The sequence below is a fragment of the Leguminivora glycinivorella genome, chromosome 14, assembly GCF_023078275.1.
Source record: "Leguminivora glycinivorella isolate SPB_JAAS2020 chromosome 14, LegGlyc_1.1, whole genome shotgun sequence".
NCBI lineage: Eukaryota > Metazoa > Arthropoda > Insecta > Lepidoptera > Tortricidae > Leguminivora > Leguminivora glycinivorella.
The window spans coordinates 16,162,236-16,182,941 of record NC_062984.1 but is presented as its reverse complement, the minus strand read 5'-3'; the positions used below and the strand labels follow the sequence as shown (position 1 = coordinate 16,182,941).

The following is a 20,706-nucleotide window of genomic DNA, read 5'->3' as shown; positions in this document are numbered from 1 at the left end:
TATCAACGCACAGCCAAAACCGCTGGTCCTAGAGATTCCAAATTTGGCACGTTGGTTCCTTATAAGATGTAGAAGAGTGCTAAGAAAGGATTTTTCACATCTTAAGGGGGTGAAATTGGGGTCCAAAGTTCAACGTTTGAATAAGATTACTTTTAGTACTAGTAGTTGGGAAAAGGCTAGTGTCCAATAAATAAAGGCAAGAAGGAAATAAAACCCAAGAAATACCGATATTTCAACATTTATTCTTAATCCCAACTATCGCTCTCTTTGAAGGCTGACACGCATTGCGTCTTGGCCTCTTCATCGAATCGTTCTATCACTTTCTTTTCTTGTTTCTTCGCGGTATCTTTATCCTTGTCTTGCTTTCCCTTCTTAGGTTCACTGGAGTCCTTCTTGCCGTTGACTTCGGGCCTCTTTCGGGAGGGCTCGGGCTTCTTTGGCGGTGGCTCTGTTTCATCAACCTGTAGAAAAGTAAGTACGTACTTTAAAATACTTAGAAATATCTCTGAAAGGGACTTCTTGAGACACAAAGTTTATTACCCCCACCATCTCTCGCTCCTTCAAAGTCTCCCGTTGTGTGATATGATATAGCCTATCGTCGAATATGCTAGGCCCGCTGCTTCGGTGACATTGGAATAAATATTAATGTTTCTCGCTCTTTAAGAACCGAAACTATATCTTCCAAAAGCCGCCTGGGAATCGCACGTCGCTCGTCAGTATCATCACGCGTTGATATTTTGGTACATACTTACAAGATGCAAGATAATAAGAATAATCAGAATGGCGAGGGTCAAAGTATTAGTTAGCGTTAGTACCCCTTAAATCTCCCGAGTTCTGCACCTTGATTTGTATCTCAACGTAATAGATTTTTTTCTGCTGGGCGGTGAAGACGTTGCTGCACGCGAATCTTTAACGTCATTGATTTAGAGGAGAGAGATGGTAGTGGTGGCTTGGTGGGTTTCAAATGTCATGAGCGCGAAAACTTGATCGGTATCCCAACATTTCGTAGTTTATTTTAACGTGTATCTCACCTGGAACATTCCGGAGCTGGTCCTCTTTCTGCTGGGCGGTTGTGACGTCAAGCTGTTACTGCGCGCGCGTTCTTTGATGGGCTCAACATCCTTGACGGGAGACTTTGGTGGAGCGGGAGACACGCTTGTTGTGCTGGCGGCTAGAGAAACAACAAAGCTATTATTTTTTTATCTTTTCAAATTCAGACCTTTTCAACTTCAAGTCGCTTATATTTGCATGTCTCCGTTTAATATGTGACCGCTTTACATCAGGCGGGCCGTATACTTGTTTGCCACCGACGTAGTATAAAAAAAAAAGAGTAGGCGTAGGTTAGATTACAGTCACTCCAAAGGCAATTGTCGATATTTGTTTTCATAAGTTTAATACAATTTTAGCGAGAGTACAGTATGTCGTACACTGCCAAAAAAGGTTTAGAGATAGAGATTAGAAATCATAAAATGGCAACATCATCGTATCGTCCGTTTTCTTACACATATTGATTAAAAAGAGACGACACTTCTATGGTGCTACTTTTGAATTTCTCTTCTTTTTTGTCAGGCTCTAATCGTGACTGTACAGCGCTTGTAAATAGGTATGCATGTATATATGAATATGACTAGAGATGAACATTTTGTTCTTAGGTCATATTGAGTTATATTTGGACAAATTCGACGGCCCATAAGTAGTTCCAAAAGGGAAATCCTAAGGTATGAAACCAAATAAGTGTTAAAGCACTAACTCCCACGCCAATGAAATCGTCTTTATACAGCATCTTTATGGCCACTAAAAACGCACAATAAATGTTTGGTCTAATCATCACAATTCTACACTCGTGTAAATCTCTAGTAATAGTCGCACTGTCTGGATAACCAATGATCTGAATAGGATTAAATTTCACGAGGTTTTGGTGTGAATTCTGAATATGGACATGACTAATTATATTCTAATATCTTGTGCCAGGAATTCACTGTGGTTTCTATGTGTATTTTCGTGGCGGTTAAGATACAATTATCTATTTGAAAAAAGTGTACTCTAGGTTCAAGAATACAGTTAGCAAAAATTTACTTCTAAGGCAATGAAATAAAAAAATTTAAAATTTTCATTTTCTGAATCATTACGAATTAATCTACTCTACTCTAATATTTTGTATCTACTATAAGAATATGTCATTTTTACCAAAAAGGAAATTTTGGCTAATATTGAATTCTGGGAAAACACCTTTCTCTAAACCATTTCTCCCAATCACGCAAATAAATGATCTGTGAAATTACTATGTAAAAACAAAAGTATTAGAAAGTCCGGCCATATCCATACTATCCGTTCAATATAATTGTCTAATAACAATTCTCTACCTATTGAGATCCTTGTCGATAACCCTTCCTGTCTAAAATAACCGTTAATTTTAACTGCTTAGTATAATGACGGTCGTCTTTTCGTCTTAGGTAGAAATTGCGAAATTTAACGTTAACTATTAATATTACCTTGCCGTAGTCTGGGGGTCTCAGGTATTCTGTAACAATAGAAACGATTCATATTAAGCAATTTTAAACAAAATAAACTGATAATAATGACCTTGAAGACAGCGAAATGATAAAACAAGTATATGAATGTTCTGAACAATAAATAAATAAATAATAATGAATGAAGTGTTTTTGCCGTCGTGGACTCGGAAACGTTCGTTCAGTCTGCTTTAGTACCTACTTTTTGTATGAAGACTTAATGAAATATCATACAAAACACGAGACATTGATACGGCCATGCCGTTTTTTTTTCGTGAAAATATTTAAAGATTATTAAAAATTCTTGGCGAAAAAAAAAGTATTGTAGTTTGTATAAAAAATACTGAGTCAATACCAGTTTTAAGTTGCAGTGCAAATGTTATTACTATTAAAAGTAAATCGTCGATCGATGCAATTATGACGTTTACGGAACCCTTGCAGGGACGAAATCGTTGCAAACTTATCTTGGTCTGACTCAAAATAAAATATTAGGTGAAAATGTATTATAAAAAAAAAATACTCAGTTAAACGTTGACACGTAACAAGTTTGCCGACATCCCGATTTATTACCTACCCAAGGCAGAAATAGGTAAGGTATCTAAATTATTTCTATATTTTCTTTTATATTTTTGTTTTTATTTTGAACCACATACAAAACTCTTGGTACGTACATGGTAAAAATACGTGACTAAATGTCTAGTTAAATGTCTAATTAATTTAAATCAACGTAGTCGCGGCTAGAAAAAATACCTTTTAGTCGCTCCGGGTATTTTTAAGACTTGGGCCGGCTCGAGAACTTACGAGCGTTGTTTATTTGGACACGAGGTGTCTTTAATTGGAGACGAACTAGCTATTAGCCTTAGGTCATAAGATTAAGTGGCGGAATAGATACCTATGCTAAAATACGACTTTGGTTATTTCTATAAATGGCTGGATGTGTGTGTTTCGTTAACGAGAGATGGAGGCATCGAAAAATCAGCCATTCGAAAAGTTAATATTTGATCTGATAATGTTACAATCTTATGGTCTTATTAACGTAGTTGACTAAAGACAATAAACCTAAGAAACGATCACCGGCGGTTCCGTGCTACTCTCAGTACGATAAAACATTTTAGAAAAAAAATCACCGATAACATGGACATTGCGCACACGATTCGGAGGTAAGTAGTTGGGCTATTTCACTATCGATATTATCAATTAATGGACTGAGCAATCCAACTCATTCAAGTACGGTGAAAATTTTTAGTGAATAAACATTCGCGGACAATTCGAACTTGCTCCTAGATCCCTTGCATCCACCTGTAGCGGCGTCAAGCACTCAAGGCGCCGCCGACACTTCTTGGCGGTCAATCAATGGACTCTTAAGAACTACCACACTAAGCATATATCACTAACCATTTAACTTTTAGTCAACGATTGCGACAATTTGGTGCTCTTAGTCCCCTTGGATCCACCTGTCGCAGCGACATGCGCGCGCGCGGCGCCGCGGTCACGAGCTGCGCTAATTGTCACCGCCTGCGCAACCTGCGCGTGTATTCCCGTCGGCTTCATGAGGCGAGTTCGGAATTCAATTGATATGATACCGTTAAGAGAGTAAATATGGACTTTTTCTCATGTATTGGCCTCTGATGCCATAATATGCTCGGTAGATTAGACACATTCTAAAGCTGTTATTCCTAGATCTACAACAGGACGCTTTAAGCATTGTATGTGTCAAGCAAGGCAAAAATGCCAGCTTAGATAAACTTCAACAAGCGGCAAGATCTACGGCATCGAAACTTGAAGACAAGTGACAGGAGCTGCTAAACAGTGATCACAAGCGCCAGTAATTCATTAACGACCGAAATATAAGAAGAGTGTCAAGTTGTCAACCCAGCAGGACACACAAGACTCCGAGTGCGTCTCGGGCTCGGGATCTTGCCTATAGGCCTTTTAAATAATCTTGATTAAATAACAAAATGTAATTTCGACCGCTGGTTTTTATCACCTATTACTATTTTGACTAACACAAGTATTTTTACATTCCAGTGCCTTTAAGTATGCCTAAATTGAAGACCAAGGGAATCGACCACCGCAGTCACCGGTTCGCCTGAACCATCGCCTCGCACTGCCTCAGCAACCTAACGAAATACCTGCCCAAGTGGCCATCCAGCCACGCTGCCCACGGAACTCACGAAGCAAATCAGTTCGCCATGCTGAGGAGCCGTAACCCATTAATTTGCGCTCATGTGCGATGACATAAAGTTTGCCAGCGCTGGACAGCCAGTGCCAGCTCTAATCAGCTCGACGGCGAAATATTAAATTAATTTCGTACCTTTCAATTTTATTATGGAATGATAGCGCCCAGCTGGCTTTGGGCTACATTAATCTGTATGACAGTTGAGATTTATGTCGATCGCTATTAGAACTTGGACCCACGAAAGTATACAAATGATATCTGAGACATACTCGAGAATCCAAAATCATCGTGAGGAAACCGCACTGATTCCAATAAGGCTTAGTTACCCTTCGGGTCGGAAGGTCAGACGGCAGTCGCTTTCGTAAAACTTGTGTCTATCTTCGCCAAATCTTGGCATTAGTTGCCAAAAGCGTGCGACTTTCGATCCGGAGGTCGCGGGTTCGAACCCGGCTCGTACCAATTAGTTTTTCTGAACTTATGTGCGTAATGTCATTTGATATTTGCCAGTCGCTTTTCGGTGAAGGAAAACATCGTGAGGAAACCGGACTAATTCCAATAAGGCCTAGTTACCCTTCGGGTTGGAAGGTCAGATGGCAGTCGCTTTCGTAAAAACTAGTGCCTACGCCAAATCTTGGGATTAGTTGTCAAAGCGGACCCCAGGCTCCCATGAGCCGTGGCAAATTCTGGGATAACGCGAGGAGGATGATGAGTTGCCAAAAACGGAGCCCAGGCACTCATGAGCATTTGCGAACGCTGGGATAACGCAAGGAGGATTAATTTTATGAGTAGCTAGAGAATCCAAAAACAGCTATTCTTTGTCGACAAAATCCAATCGAAACTGCTTACAAATAATTATTTTGGAAACCTAGTTAATGCATTATAAGCAGATGTAAATATAAGCCCTTTTTGTCCTCAAGTTTCTATGAAGCCATTGAGACCAACTATATTTATAACGCTAATTGGCCATTAAAGCACGTGACAATACCGTTAAAGCCTAGATCTCGACGTAGGAGATAAAAGCGCTATGATTTATATCTTAACTAAACACTAACACTTTGCTCCACCGACTGACGGAATGAATAATCGTGGGCATATTTCACTCAATGCCATTTCCCTAATTATGACATTACACGAAGTATTAGCCTTGCGTTTGCGTTGAACTGTGTTGGTGTGTTCTTAATTTTATTGTAGCAAAGCAAGCATTGTTACGCTTACGCTGCTTGGAAATGTATAAATCATCAGGAAATCTTTTTTTTTTTTGTGTAACAGACACACAGTTCTACAGAATGCCTGCGAGGCTAAGTTTCACAATTCTTAATAAAACTCAGGTTTTATTAAACACTAAGTAAGATTATCAGATTACAAATTGTTCTGAAAAAATAGGTGAACTAAATAGACGACAGTTATTTACAATACGATATGATAAAGTTAATATCTTAATTATTCGAAACCTACGTACTTACCAACATTGTGATATCAAAAAAACCAATATTGTGATATCAATAGACACATTAGGAAAGCAGATTAACAGGTCAGTTTACTTTACAAGATAAGTCCATGGGATCCCAAACGCTCATGCAATGCAAGCGAATGAATAAGCTCGTACAGACCAGGTATAACCTTCTTCTGAACGTTTATAGTTTTTACAAACTCTAGATCAATTTACCCTGGCCTGGTTTCAAGGAAGCTAACCAGCTCTCGCAACCCCTGACAATAGTGTGACATCTCACTTCTACGATTTATACTTATAAATACGTAAACAGAACATGACAGGCGCGACGGCGATATATCATATCTCAAATGATACCCACCCGCCATATTCGGCGTGTGTCAGTCTTAGACATAATACACTTGGGTTTGAGTACACGTTAGTAACGTGTAGTCAATATTCTATAAATAATTCAATGTAGAATTACAAAACCGGCAAATTTATAGTCGGCATCCGTAGTAGCGGATGACTACGCGTCAAAGTATCTAGTAATTTAGTAGTATATGATTGTACCTTACAAAGTTTTAAGGATTACTTATTAAGTAATGAATTATATGTTACGTCACCGGTAAAAGTAGATGGTTAAAGAGAGTCAGCATTTTGCTACAAAAGTGTTCCCCTTCGTTTAGGGACACAAAAATAAAATTAGGCCGGGAATACACATGCCTGTAAAACGGATCAGTAGCCTGCATATTAGTTAGTAGCATGTAGAAGTAACTGGCACACAGTGTATACATTGGCAAGTTAAACTTGCATGCAATTGGCGTCTTTGCATGCCTGTATTACTAATCTGTATACACATGACTCTAGCTGGCACACTAGCATTCTAGTTCACCATTTTTCTAAACCCTTATTCAAAACAGATGGATGAAACCCATATTCAAAACAATTTTTCAGTACAGATGGTGTTTTTTATACGCACTAGTGCGAGAAGTGGTTCATTATATGACAGGTCGAAACTTCGGAGAGTCATCTGTACTGAAAAACGTCGTACGATACACGTGCGAAAAGAAAATTCGTAACTCGTGTCGATTTAAGACACTCCCTTCGGTCGTGTTTTAATTTATCGCCACTCGTTTCGAACTTCCTTTTTTACGCACTTGTATCGTAATGTACTATTTTAATACAGTTGCTTAAAAAGTACCCGTAAATATGAACGCAAGTTTAAAAGCTTCAAAACTTGAATCGTCAAAAAATGCGTCAATGTCAATGCGAAAATTGGGAGTTCGGATTGTTTATTGTTTTATTTCGTTGTAGTAGTGTTTTTTTGCAACTGTATTGAAAAACGTCGTTCGTCACACGTGCGAGAATGTCATTCTTCACTCGTCTCGAGTTTTGCCACTCGCGTGTCGCTCGTAGCAAAATGTCTTGGAACTCGTGAAGTAATGACATACTTCTCGTACTTATAACGAAATGTACTATTTTGCTACTGGCATGCCTGCAGTTATCGCAAGCGTTCACTCATGCCAGTTTCGCAGCCCCCCGCGACCCCTCCCTCATATTGCATGCTAGTAAATCAAATTGCTTGCGATCTACTTGTTTGCCAGATACAGGCATGCCAGTTAGTATATACACAATACAATAGCTGGCACGCACGAGTAGCTGTTATGCAAGTGTGCAAGTTAAAGGCATGTGTATTCCCGGCTTTACGTTAAGATCTTTTCTGATAAATACGATTAGTCGATCTCAATATGAATACCTACCTACATCAACAAAACAAAACCTAATTATATAATAAACTTCACATGTAAATAATAAACTCATATTACTGGTATTTTTTTTAATACCGACTTTATAAGAGTATCATACCCAATGTACCGTTTAAAATAGCAAAAAAAAATATCAGAAATCGTCTGACACCCCAGATGTCACACGTTTCGATGAAAGAAAATCCGACCTGTCGCGACGCAAGGCATCAATGGCTGGCTTTCCGCGTCTATTAGATGCTACAGTCAGGTCAAGATAACGTGGCATGTGTTTTTTTTTTGGTGCATATAGCATTAGGCCTGCGATACACATGGCAGCAACTTGTAAGCAACTAGTACTGGTATGTAGTATGGTATGGCTGCCGCGTACAAAATTACTGGACTGACTGACTACTTATATACTGACTATTAAATGGACTAGCATGCAAGTATTTTTACGTGGCTGGCATGCCAGTTGTGCAAGCTACAGGCATGTGTATCGCAGGCTTTATACTTGCGTTCGAATAGTTTAATTCACACGCGCCATGCGCGGATCCAGGGGGTCATGGGGGTCATGACCCCCAGATAACAAGAGTATTTCATAATACTAGTGGACCACCATATTTAAGTTATTTAACATCCGTCTATTATTGTCAAAATTCATTTCTTGGCTGACTCATTTTCTTTTGTTTAACTTTAAGTTATAATCCAACAGTGCGATGATTTCGCGATTATTTCCATGTCTGCCCTTTTCGCCGACCCGACTATACGTATCATAGGAAATAAATGTAGTAAGTATTATGTTATTAAAGTAACCGACGCGTCGCAAATCAAACTCTTGCCGTATAAGGGCCCCGGCGCGCCTGCGCCGATGATTGACTCGTAGGAGAGGTTTTGTAGGGCCTCTAATAAGACTCGTTATTGGGATGTGCTTCGACGCGTTTGAAAAAGGTAATTTAACGTAATTAAGAGAAGTGATTATTGAGATTATTGAAGCGGTCCGACATTTCCTTGCCTCGTCGCAAGATCTTATAATAAAATAAATATTTAAAAATATAATTATTTTCTAGCATTCTCATTTGGTCTCCCATCAACACCTTATTAAAGATATTTAAACGATATGTCATTATTATGTTCATAGCGAAAAAACATTTTTACACATTTTTACAAAGTAACCAGACCTGACATTCAGTTATGGTCATGTCTAAAGCATACCGTATCGGATGGCCATCGCTTTCTTGAATCTACGGTAGGGGTGCTGAAGCTGCGGGGATGTTAAAAGGGACACTGAAGGAAAAATGCTAACGAAAATCAAATTTAAGTCGAATTCGAGTGCTACACTCTAGTTGTTTCCCCCGGGATGTCTTTCCCCGGGACATCCCGGCGTCATGGTAAATGTAGAGGATATGATAGAAGTAATCTCTAAACTCCCTTAAGCAAGCACAAAAAAGGTCTCTTAGTTGTTATATAAAGTCACTTACGGGTCGAACGACTTGAACACGATAAATTAACATTATTTTACCTTTTTTCGACGCTTCGACTTTACGCTGCATTCTAATTTTCGATATATGTTTGTATAAGTAGGCCTAGCACATGATGGCCGCGAGAGTATGTCGTCGCGAGATAGATGACACGTCTTTTTCTAACTGTACTAATGACATAAGGACGGGTAGTCCATTCCGTGGCGACATACTCTCGCGGCAATCATGTGCCAACCCTGCAGAAGCGTTTCAAAAAGGGTTTATGAACGACGTTTTTACTTACAATTCACACAAAAATAATTTAAATGAGTTTAATCTCTGGGTCACTAAGTTTCAAACTAAGACACGTCTCCGCACACTAAGAGATTCTCATCTTACTCATCTACGAGTAAGATGGCATCCCTAACCTAAGAAGTGTTCAGTCACTCCAGTAGACCTGCTAATGAGAGCGTGATAGCCCGAGGCGTCTACTGGTCTCTAAAGTCTAAACACTAACTGCAGGTTATCGCCACACAATGACTGTTAATCTTCTCAACGCTGAACTTTAACACGTGAACGGACAAAACGTCGTAACTTTTGACTCGTGCCGAAGGTCTACCGTACCTACGATAGCAGTTTTCTGAGCTTAGATACAGTGTGTTACCACCACCCGGGACCTTTATTGGACCCGGACCGTTTGTGCATATCAGCAAATCATAGTTATTTAAATTAACTAAAAAAAAAAATTCCGAAATCCGAACATTCAATGTAACGCGTGCACTTCTTAATTGTCATCATATCGCTCATGTCATACTTATGAGCCGTCATTGCCCTCACTTGACGAGTGTGTGTACATTGCTGGCAATAAAACTTTTATTAGAAAGTTTATAAAGTCAAAATTTTCAATTTTTAATCAACTTAAGGGCATTGTCAAGTTAAATAACTATGTAAGATTACGTTAATGTAAAAAAAAGCCCACTTGTTGGTAACACACTGTATACAGCCTGACAAGAGTAGAAAATAATAGGGTTTTCCCCTCACTAGCTCGGAAACACGTGTTTTGTCCTTTACTACCAGCGGGTAAAAACGCATTTTATCCACTAGTGGGTAAAGTAATTTGACCTTGAATAAAGTCAAATTAACTGTTTTAAAATTGATAAAAGTAGGCGAATCTAGTAATAAAGATGATTTACCACCTGTGGAACTACTGGAAGCAGTGATAAATACATTTTTTGCGTTGTAGTTTCCTCGCTATAGTGAGGGTAAAAGTTTTGTGTTACACTCGGGTGCAAATGTATTTTACTTCACGTGTGTTAAAAAACTCGCAAGTTCAGGATTCTATTCTCGAACCACTCGCTTCGCTCGTGGTTCAACTATAGAATCCTTTCACTTCCTCGTTAAAACACTCTGCGTTAAAATACAACTTTGCCCCCTTGTATAACAAATAACTATTTCACCGTCTACGTAAACGTCGTAAACCGTTTTGCATGTGGCAACTATTTTGATAGATTTTGACACTTTTCAATGAGACCTGTTAAGTGTTGCTATGATAAAAAAAATCTATTTCTACTCTTATTTGTTGCCAAGCTGTATGTCGTTGTGTTCGGTATATTGTGGTTCACTTATTAGGTACTTACATCAATAAATGAGACTTCGATTGTAATAGAATTTGGGGAAAACATCTACAAGGTTTGTTCGGTAAATTATCGGTTGCCGGTAAGGTTGGTTTCAAATTCTTTATAGGTTTAATGCATCTTTTGGGTATTTACATTATTGTGCCGACATAGTGTGGTCACCCTACATGATACATTTGTATGAGAAGAGTTATGTCTGAATATCTTTAAAACCAGACAACGAATATAAAATATTAGATGGTGGATATTTAGTAAAAATTTTTACTAAATGTTGAAGTACTTTCGAGTGTCTGTGGTGCTACAAATCTTTAGATATTTACATTTTTAACTTTCTCAAAACGTGTGGACTGAGTGAGCACTTAGAAAAATTTATTATAAAAAAACCTGACACGTTAGTGGTTCGTTTTGTATTTTACAAATTCCCATTTCACTTTTACTAAACTATACACATATAATAGCGGTCTAAATCTTATGTTTTTCATCAAAATTCGGCTTTTCAAAAGTGTGAGGATTGAGTGAGCATAAGAAACTATTTGTAAAAAATTAAATACGTAACTAGGTGATCTAAAATTTATAGAGGTAGGTTGGCATATTTTTTACTAAATGTTAGTATATAAATATTATATGTTAAATGAATACATTCACTGTTTTCGTTGGTAGTTTGTGAGAACTGAGTGAGCACATGTTAATGACTGTATCTTTTGATTTATCTTTTTACAAATTCAGAGATTCGTTTTACAATTGTTTTAGAACTTTTACTAAATGATCAGCATATTTTTTTTTATTGTCGGAAGGTGCTCACTCAATCCACACGCACACTACATTATTGGCATTCAACAATAAGTATTCTTTCGATTGATAACGTCATAGGTTCTCAGCGAATAGCAAAAGTTAAGTTGTGTGGTACTGTAAACATCTTTAAATTTCTGTAATAACTAAGTATGATAATAGGAAGTTTTCTTGTAATGTGTTTTACAACGTGTGTAGTATAACGTACGAGTACGTGCTTTTCATAGCAATTTTAAGTGCAGGCCAAAAACCGCTCTGGCCGCCGAAAATGCTCACTAATAAGCAAACCATCAACTGAATCAAAAAGCTATTTTAACCGGTTCGCCATTTGTAAATCGTCCATCTAAAAGCGACTACACTCCATCAAGATATTCAAGATCCAAATCCTTCAAGCTAGTAACTTCCATTTCCATCTATATCAGCGACCCTTAAACTGCGACTTTACGCTTTACGTACAGAGTTCCATATCGGTTAGTACACGGCTAGAATAGAAGTAGGAATAATTACGTCGGCTCACTTTTGTTTTCTGATGAGGTAGATCATGCTAACAATATTCCCTAACAGCGATGCTAATACTGCGCACACGCCGACTCCATCTTGGATGCCATCCGCGCCAAAATGGCGGCAGTTAGCGTCAGCATCACATCGCGAGACATACGCTGAATAAATGGTTGCTAGTCCAATCAAGGAGGTAGGTCACACATTGGCTAGACGAAGACGATGAGAAAAAATAGCGCTAATTGATAGAAATTCACGTAATTTTATTAGATGACACAATCTTCCGTTTTGTTCTTGACGTCATGGGAAGCATAATATTGATTGGGGTCGAGGTGTCGAGCGGATTTGGTTGGGCTGTGGCGTCTTGGTCTATTTTGATAGACTTTCCCAGTAATGCTGAATCGTCTTAGGTTATTTTATATCCATCTTCACTCCCCATGTGACCCGTTAGCTCCAGGATTTATTGCAAGCGGGTGGTAGAGCGTCATATTCACATTGAGCTCTCAAAAGGGTTGGTTTCAAATGCGGTCCATAATTTTGAGGATGCGACTTCTACATTTCAGCGCTTAATAAAAAATTAAGTATACTAGGGAGAACGCCAGTTTCATCAAATTTTTGTGAGATGTGTTGCGTTGCGATGAGATTACGAAAAATATGCAGCCGAATAAAACTTTCAGCACTGTTTTTCTACGTTTATCTTTTAATCCTGCTGCTAAAATAAAATGAACCAAACCAAATCCCTAAGATATATAAGAAAGCCTTGTTGAGCGGACTACCTCTCGTTGTAAGCCACATAGTAATTGTATTTGATTGACCCGCGAGCGTCTCGCTGACGGCATTATGAAAATCTACCGCTCTTCTTATGGATAAATGAATTTCGCTTGCCTTTAAAGAAAACCTGCTAGATTTCTGACGTTTCAGGCAAAAGCTACCCTATCGATATCAATAAGGATGATTTCTAATTTGAACTCTTTTTATCAAACTATGAAAAACTAGGAACAATAAACGGACAGGTCGTATTTATCTAGATGCAGAGGTGTCACACGCAAGTCCTCGCTATCGACCGAGAGTACCTACCTACCTTGAGAATACCTACCTTGAAAGACTTGGATTTCTCGTCATCCATAAAACTTCGCGCAAAATGCGAATCATACCAGACATGCTAGCCGAAATAACAATAGTTGAGGCTAAACGACGATCGAAACGCAATCTGGCTCTGATGCGCCAATACAACAGACATAGATGCTATGATAATATCGTGAGCGTTTGTGAATTTGGCTACGCACAGTGGTAATAAGGTGTTGTAATTACTGAGGACGTCTCTGTTAGCCAAAGTAGCTTAGAAAATGAGCTGCAGAATACATTACAGGTAACGTGACGTGGGTCGGGCCAGACTCAGACTCGGAACTAAGTGGTGTGAGTCATTAAGTGAAACCAACGCCCAAGTTACCAGAACAAGTTATGTTTATGGAATACGGCATGACTATTAATACGCGCCAACAATTTTGATTAGACACAAACACGAGTGCAATTAAAACTCCACACGTACCAAACGAGCATTACTCCCGGTGCTATATTCGACTTGACAAAACTGACGTTTCAGCTTGATTCTCCGTTGATGTGGATAAAATCAAAAGGTACAAAAGTTAGGTGACCAATATGTGAAATACGACAACCAAACCAACCTATTTAAACCGAGCAGTAGTCATAAAAACAATTGATTTTTGTGATATTTTTTTAATGAATACCTACGTTTTTATTGTACAGGCGGGCAAGAACGGTCGCGTGATAAAGTCTATTACGTCCGGACGTCCTTTCCGCACTATCTTTAAGTGCAATAGGGACGCACCGACGCGATAAGGTTTATCATATCACGCTAGTTGTGCTAGAATCCCCAGGCCCGCAGGTGATAGAATCAGAATTGATAAGATCAACGTATGCGATAATGTCCACTGTTGATTTTAAAATGCCATTACTTTGACAGTTTAAATGAGTCAAATAATGCCCGGTTTCAATCAATCAATTCGCCGGAAATGTTGCATGCGACAGGTCGCGTGCGGCAAAATTCGAGGCTCGCTAATGGCACACGTTTAGGCATGCGCAGACTGCGGATTCGTGTCAGATAATACGTAATAGTATTTCATACAGGACACGCTAATACATCCCGGCTAGGGTTGTCGTATGAAATGGATCATCCTCGCGAAAGTCTCAAATATAAATTTTGACATTTCCAAATTATTTTAATAACTAATATGGGTCTTTTAAGTTGACACCAATCATAAGCTGTAGCTACAGCATCACCCTCGCTTTCCTTTGGTCATACTCTAAAAATTCAGCTAGCTTTGAGTTGTAAAAAACCCACTGACACTCGACGAATCCTGGCAAAGGATCAAAAAAGGAGAATCCGGACGTATGGCAATCCTAACTACGCCGAAAATGTCAGCCCATTTTAGCTATAAGGTTACGGTATTTTGTAGAATGAAATCCCACTAGTCCCGTCTTTGTGTGCCTTTACAAAAGGTATGTACGAAACGCTTGTAGCCCCATGTAAACCCGTCCGAAAACACTGTACTTATAAACCGAGGTGTCCGGGGACGCGTCTCTAAATCGCTACCCGTATTTATCGTTTGTTCAAGCGGCGAGGACACGGCGCGCGCTGGTATATCACCCCTAACGACATTTGCCTGGCTTACATGCAACGGTGGTTGTACCAAATTTGGAATTTAAATAGGTAATACTAGCTTTAAAGTTGAACAGATGCAGCTAACGAAACGTATAGACTATTTTGCTATAAAAAGGAATCGAGGGATATAGTTTTGAATTTCAAATACGTGGTTTACCATTCGTTTGCTAACTTTAATTAGGCCCAGATTTTGATCCACAGGCAAAAAATATATCTGCAGAAGACCTTGCGAAGTGGAGCAGAAAAAGCCTGAAAGCGGACCCCGGGCTCCGAAGCACTCGAGTTGAGGATGCAACCGGGAAAACGTAAAGATGAGAGAGAAAGAGAGCAAAAAAAATACGGAAAGTATCGTATAGACGAACAAATATGCAATTGAAAATTCGCCGAAAGGCACAGATCAAGCTCAAGCGTAAACTTAGGATAAACGTTTGCCAATTCGAACACAGTTATCGCAGGGCACCTAACGGGAACTGTAAGAAATCTAAATGTATCTCTCTATCTCCCATAAAACAAGACCGACACTATCGACTGAGTTAGGAGTTGGGATGATCTACGATTTCCAAACTCTGATGATATTAGAGGTCTGCCAGATGTCGAAGTCAGGAGTCACAGTCACGCTGGTAAGGAGAGCCTCTTCGCCCATGTAAGCTCAAGTCGTTCACTAATCGCGCGTCGCGTGCGTCGAATCGCCGAACGGCTCTATATCTCAACCCATCCTCAACACAGGAATGTCAGTATCACTATGATAAATCCATTGACATACTCCTTTCTTCTCCTAAATCCTTGTTGTTAGCTTCGACTAAACGGATAGAAATTCAAAAGAAGAACGGCCCATCTGCATCCCAAGACGAAAGGGAGTTGGGATATTGTTCTTTTAACTGTGTAAACTTAAACTGATCAGGCCCCTAAAGCGTCCGATGTGGGTTTAGAGCGTGTAGTGAAAAGCTACATTATTCTTCTAAACGTGCGTTGTTAGTCTTCTAAACGGATTTAAAAATAAAAGAAAAACGGCTTAAGTGACTCTGGAGTGGACCAACATGTGGCATTGTAGTTTTGGAGGTGGGTTGTTAGCTTGGCAAAACGGGCTGGATTCCTGAGGTGTTGTTCAAAAAGCATGCATTTTATACCAATTTGGTGGTTTTTAATACCAGTATAGCAGAGCTCACCGATTAAGAGTAGCTCTTACGTATCTTGAGTTCAAGTTACACCAGCTTGGCCAAGAATTACACTCGCTCGCGATTGTGCAACGAATAAGATTATAGGACAAGAAAGGATAAAACATGAGAGCTTTTGTTAACAAAGCTTAGATGCGCGGAGTTTAACGGTGATAGGTCTTGTACGCTGTCTTATTTGTAAATAAATAATGGTTACCACACGAATGTGGTACGCAGTCAACAGAGGTGCAATACGATATTGTCTCTTGACAGCTGATAGAATCGCGAGTCGTACGTCTCGGTTGTGTACGATATGTGATGGGCCATATGTCCATTTTGACTCTGTGTAACTGACAGTATCAAAATTACGACCAAATGACATCAGTGGGGGTTTTAGAAACTACGTTTATTTTTGAAGTTTCATTGCACGTTTACGTTATAATTGGTGCCGTGACCAGGATTTCACCAAATGTGCTAATATAAGTTATACTCGTCATTTCCATCAATGACCATTCAAAATTCTAAACATAATGAGACAGTTACGATCAATTGAACTCGTTTGTTTCAAAATGAGTTTTCATTTATAATCTATTGGTGATACATACAAATTTAATCACGACGAATAATTCTTATCACGCTCTGAGTCCTGGGGCATGATCTTAAAGGCATTAATCTCATTTATTTATGCAGATCGCATGCGCCGATGTCGGTCGCGATTATTGCGTTAATCCTTCAACGAAGTAAGTACATTATGATAAATTAAGTGAAGTATGAATAATGATTTCCATATAGCTAGAAGGTATACCCGAGTCTGAGACTAGCATAAGAGACATTTGAACATCCAAAATTCATCTTTTGGTGATCAAAACACACACAAATTCTCAAATGAATTGTAGAACACTCTTAACATTGGTGACGCGGTCTATTTGTTAATCTGGGCCATAGCAAAAACTGATTTTTTAGCATAGGTTGAGGATGGTTTCCGATACTTTTACCAGTACTTATTCGTAGGACATTGTGAAAATGTGAGATTCAGGCATGAATTCTATATGAGCTCATCACACTATGCCCTAGTTTCAAATCCAAGACCGCCAGCTTCGTTATGAGCCCGGGTCTCGACCAACAAGCCTCCCTTTTATTCTAAAGTTTATAGAAACTGCTTCCGTGTCGGTAACCCGACTCTTGTTATTCCAGAATTACATTCCACACACTTGAAAAGAGGACTTATACCGTCGTTAACAGAAGGCTCTCGTGCGATAAATCGCAAGTCGTCGGGTGGCGCTATTACTCCGACGTCAACGTTATCTAGATCTACCGTCCTGCTTGCCCATGCCTGAATCACATGTTTTGTCTCTTTCTGAAAGACAAACTGCGTGTACGCGGGTGCGATTCTATTTAGAATCCGGAACGGGAGCCTGATTGGTCCACAATGCATGTTACACACGATCTTGCTGAACAACCGTCTGTTCAGCTATTTATTCACAAGTGTCAAGATGGTTGTTGACCAAGGGCATTTGTTCTTATCTTCTGATGCAGAGTAGTTTCTAGCTAATCAAATGTCCGCCATATATTTAGCGTTAACAAAATACTGCTCTTCGTCGTTGTGCTTACCTATGGCATTTTATTCACCTACGCTCCTGCTTTTCTCATACTACATATATTAGTCGTAATCAAAGGCGACTGACAGAATGGTGTCCGTTTGTCACGGTTGCCAACCTAACGTGTAGGCTTCTCTTTCTCGCCATCTTCACACACAATTTTCGAATTTAACGCGATAGAAGCCGCGGGCAAAAGCTAGTATTGCAATAAAAGCGTATATCTACGCCAGTTTAGAGACTGTATTCTTCAGTACATGACGCATGATAAATGTCTCTTGAAGGTTGTCTTGATTTGTTTGTGATGGAGGTAATGAAATGATCACAGATACCGTGTTTGTGAGCGTAAATGATTTAAAATGATTAATTTAATGTAATAAGTCTTGAAAGTTGAAGGGAATTTCTAAAGTCCTTAGTGATTATGCGATTAGATAATGTGGATTTTAGATTGGCTTTTTGTTATGCTAAGGGAGCTCTATTTCATCGACTTAGCTAAGCCATTGTCAGCTGACAGTGTCAATTCGATTTTGAATTTAAAAATAACTGTAGATCATCTCAAGTACATACGTCTTTTGCTGCTCAAGCCATCGACATATTATTTAGTAAGTAATTAATTGTGTATTTTACTGGAGATACCTAGAGCCAAAAAATGTAGGTTGGTTTGTTTTTCTGGCTTTGTTTCGAGCGAGCTATTATAGCATTTGGCTGGAACGAAAAAACCCGTTAGTTATAATTATCGTAACGCGCGGCAAACCCTTTTACCGGTGACGAAATCGATCGAGAGCATCGCTACAAGCAGGTATCTGCTGCAATCGGTTCGCACATCGGTATCGGAGATCTCGACACGCCGTCGGGTATCCTTCGGCTGTCGCGGAGGTGACACAGACACGGGTAGTGAAGAGAATGTTCGGCGAACGGATGTTTCGGCAATTTCGTCACGGTTGGTTGTTGGGTTAGGATGACAGTGTCCCTAGAAGTAAGAACAATCAGGGGTCCATTTCTCGAAGCTACAAGTTGGAGACTTCCGCTTGTAATTTTCAGTTTTGAGAAATGGGCCCCAGTTCGCACATCGGTATCGGGGATCTCGACACGCCGTCGGGTATCCTTCGGCTGTCGGCGAGCTTACACAGACACGGGTAGTGAAGGTAATTAACATTCGGCGAAGGATTTTTTCGGCAATATTTTAGGGCCGGTTACTTATTTTACATTCCATCTTGATATTTGCATCAGCCATAAGCTATAGCGGATAGTGAGAGGAATGTTTTTTCGGTAGTTTTGTTGCTGTTGATGTGAGACTGCATCAGGACAATTTTGAATATGCCGTCAAAAAACTTGTGTGTATGGGTGAAATTATGCTGATATTGCTGAACCCTCGCAAACAAATGTCTATGCAGGGGAAGGGGGTCACCGACGATCGTCGAATCTCATTAGATATTAATAAACGAACTTCCTGTCGGAAACAAGTTTCGGCGAAAAAGCGCTTCACACGCAGCGCGTGCCAGAGAAATCCGCCGTCGTCCAAATCTCAGCGCATCCCTCGACCAAAAACTAACGGAGCGATCGCGGTGATAGGTACCCGCTTTGCGCGTACCGGCGATGGTATCGTCGGATCTCATTAGTTAATGGCAGCCAATTACAGGTGAGTGACGCGTCCGGGGCAAATTGCGCCGGCGGCGTTTCGCGCACGTATTTGGACACTTGACACGGGACCGTGTGTCAATTATAGTCGTGTGTGGTTCGGGAGCGGACTAACATGGTGCGAGTGAAAGGTCGTCACATGTCTAGTAAACAGTTTAAAGACAGCTTATACGTGATGAAACTGGGGATGTGGATGACAGTATCTTATTGGAAGAACCATAAGAGCGTGTCACATAATTTTGAGGCCATCGAAGAGTAACATATTATTGCTGGTGACTGTACATGAAGATTCTTTCGTTCGCAAATAGCAGTCCGTTGTCAGAGTCTAAGTGCGAGAGATTGTTGTGGCAACTAACTATCTAACGATTTCAAATGTTTCAAAATAGTGCAAAAATATATGGTGCAATTAATAAACATATTTGTTCTGCGTGAGGATGAGTTAAGGATAGCTTTGTGCTACGTGAAGTTATCGCTTACAGCTCCGTCGATAAGAAAAATAAAAACTCAGGCAATAAATAAATCCTCGTCATAAATAGGTATCACATTATAAAATTTAGTATGATTAGTAGAGCCAAATAAATATATGTATCATAAGCACTCTATTTGTTTACACTCTGCAGCGTAGCGTTATGTCTGTATCGTTTTTAGGGTTCCGTAGTCAACTAGGAACCCTTATAGTTTCGCCATGTCTGTCTGTCTGTCTGTCTGTCTGTCCGTCCGTCCGTCCGTCCGTCCGTCCGTCCGTCCGTAAGCACTAGAAAGCTGAAATTTGGTACCAATATGTATATCAATCACGCCAACAATGTGCAAAAATAAAAAATGGAAAAAAACGTTTTATTAGGGTACCCCCCCTACATGTAAAGTGGAGGCTGATATTTTTTTTCATTCCAACCCCAACGTGTGATATATTGTTGGATAGGTATTTAAAAATGAATAAGGGTTTACTAAGATCATTTTTTGATAATATAAATATTTTCGGAAATAATCGCTCCTAAAGGAAAAAAAGTGCGTCCCCCCCCCCCCTCTAACTTTTGAATCATATGTTTAAAAAATATGAAAAAAATCACAAAAGTAGAACTTTATAAAGACTTTCTAGGAAAATTGTTTGGAACTTGATAGGTTCAGTAGTTTTTGAGAAAAATACGGAAAACTACGGAACCCTACACTGAGCGTGGCCCGACACGCTCTTGGCCGGTTTTCTATATTATGGCGGCACACATTTTCGTTCGTTCGCTACGAGCGTAAGCGACCGGCACGCTGGCTAGGCACCCCATGTCTCTTACACGCGATCAATTAAGTCTCATATCCCTAATGTTACGGAGGTTCTATGTCGTGTTATCCATTTTTTGCCGCCTGTACAAGGCAATGGTGTGTAATTAGGGTGTTTTCACA

At 39.6% G+C, this 20,706-nt stretch overlaps 1 protein-coding gene across 1 annotated transcript in view; it reads right to left on the bottom strand.

Annotated features, from left to right (window-relative positions):
- Positions 1-222: 222 nt before the first annotated feature.
- Positions 223-20,706, bottom strand: part of LOC125233638 (poly(A)-specific ribonuclease PARN-like) — a 47,759-nt gene continuing 27,275 nt past the window's right edge. Inside the window, exons 12-14 of the mRNA XM_048139706.1 lie at positions 2,493-2,521; positions 1,032-1,171; positions 223-461 (exon numbers count right to left, since the gene is read on the bottom strand). Coding sequence (XP_047995663.1) covers positions 246-461; positions 1,032-1,171; positions 2,493-2,521 — 385 coding nt within the window. The 3' untranslated portion in view covers positions 223-245. The remainder of the gene's footprint in view (positions 462-1,031; positions 1,172-2,492; positions 2,522-20,706) is intronic.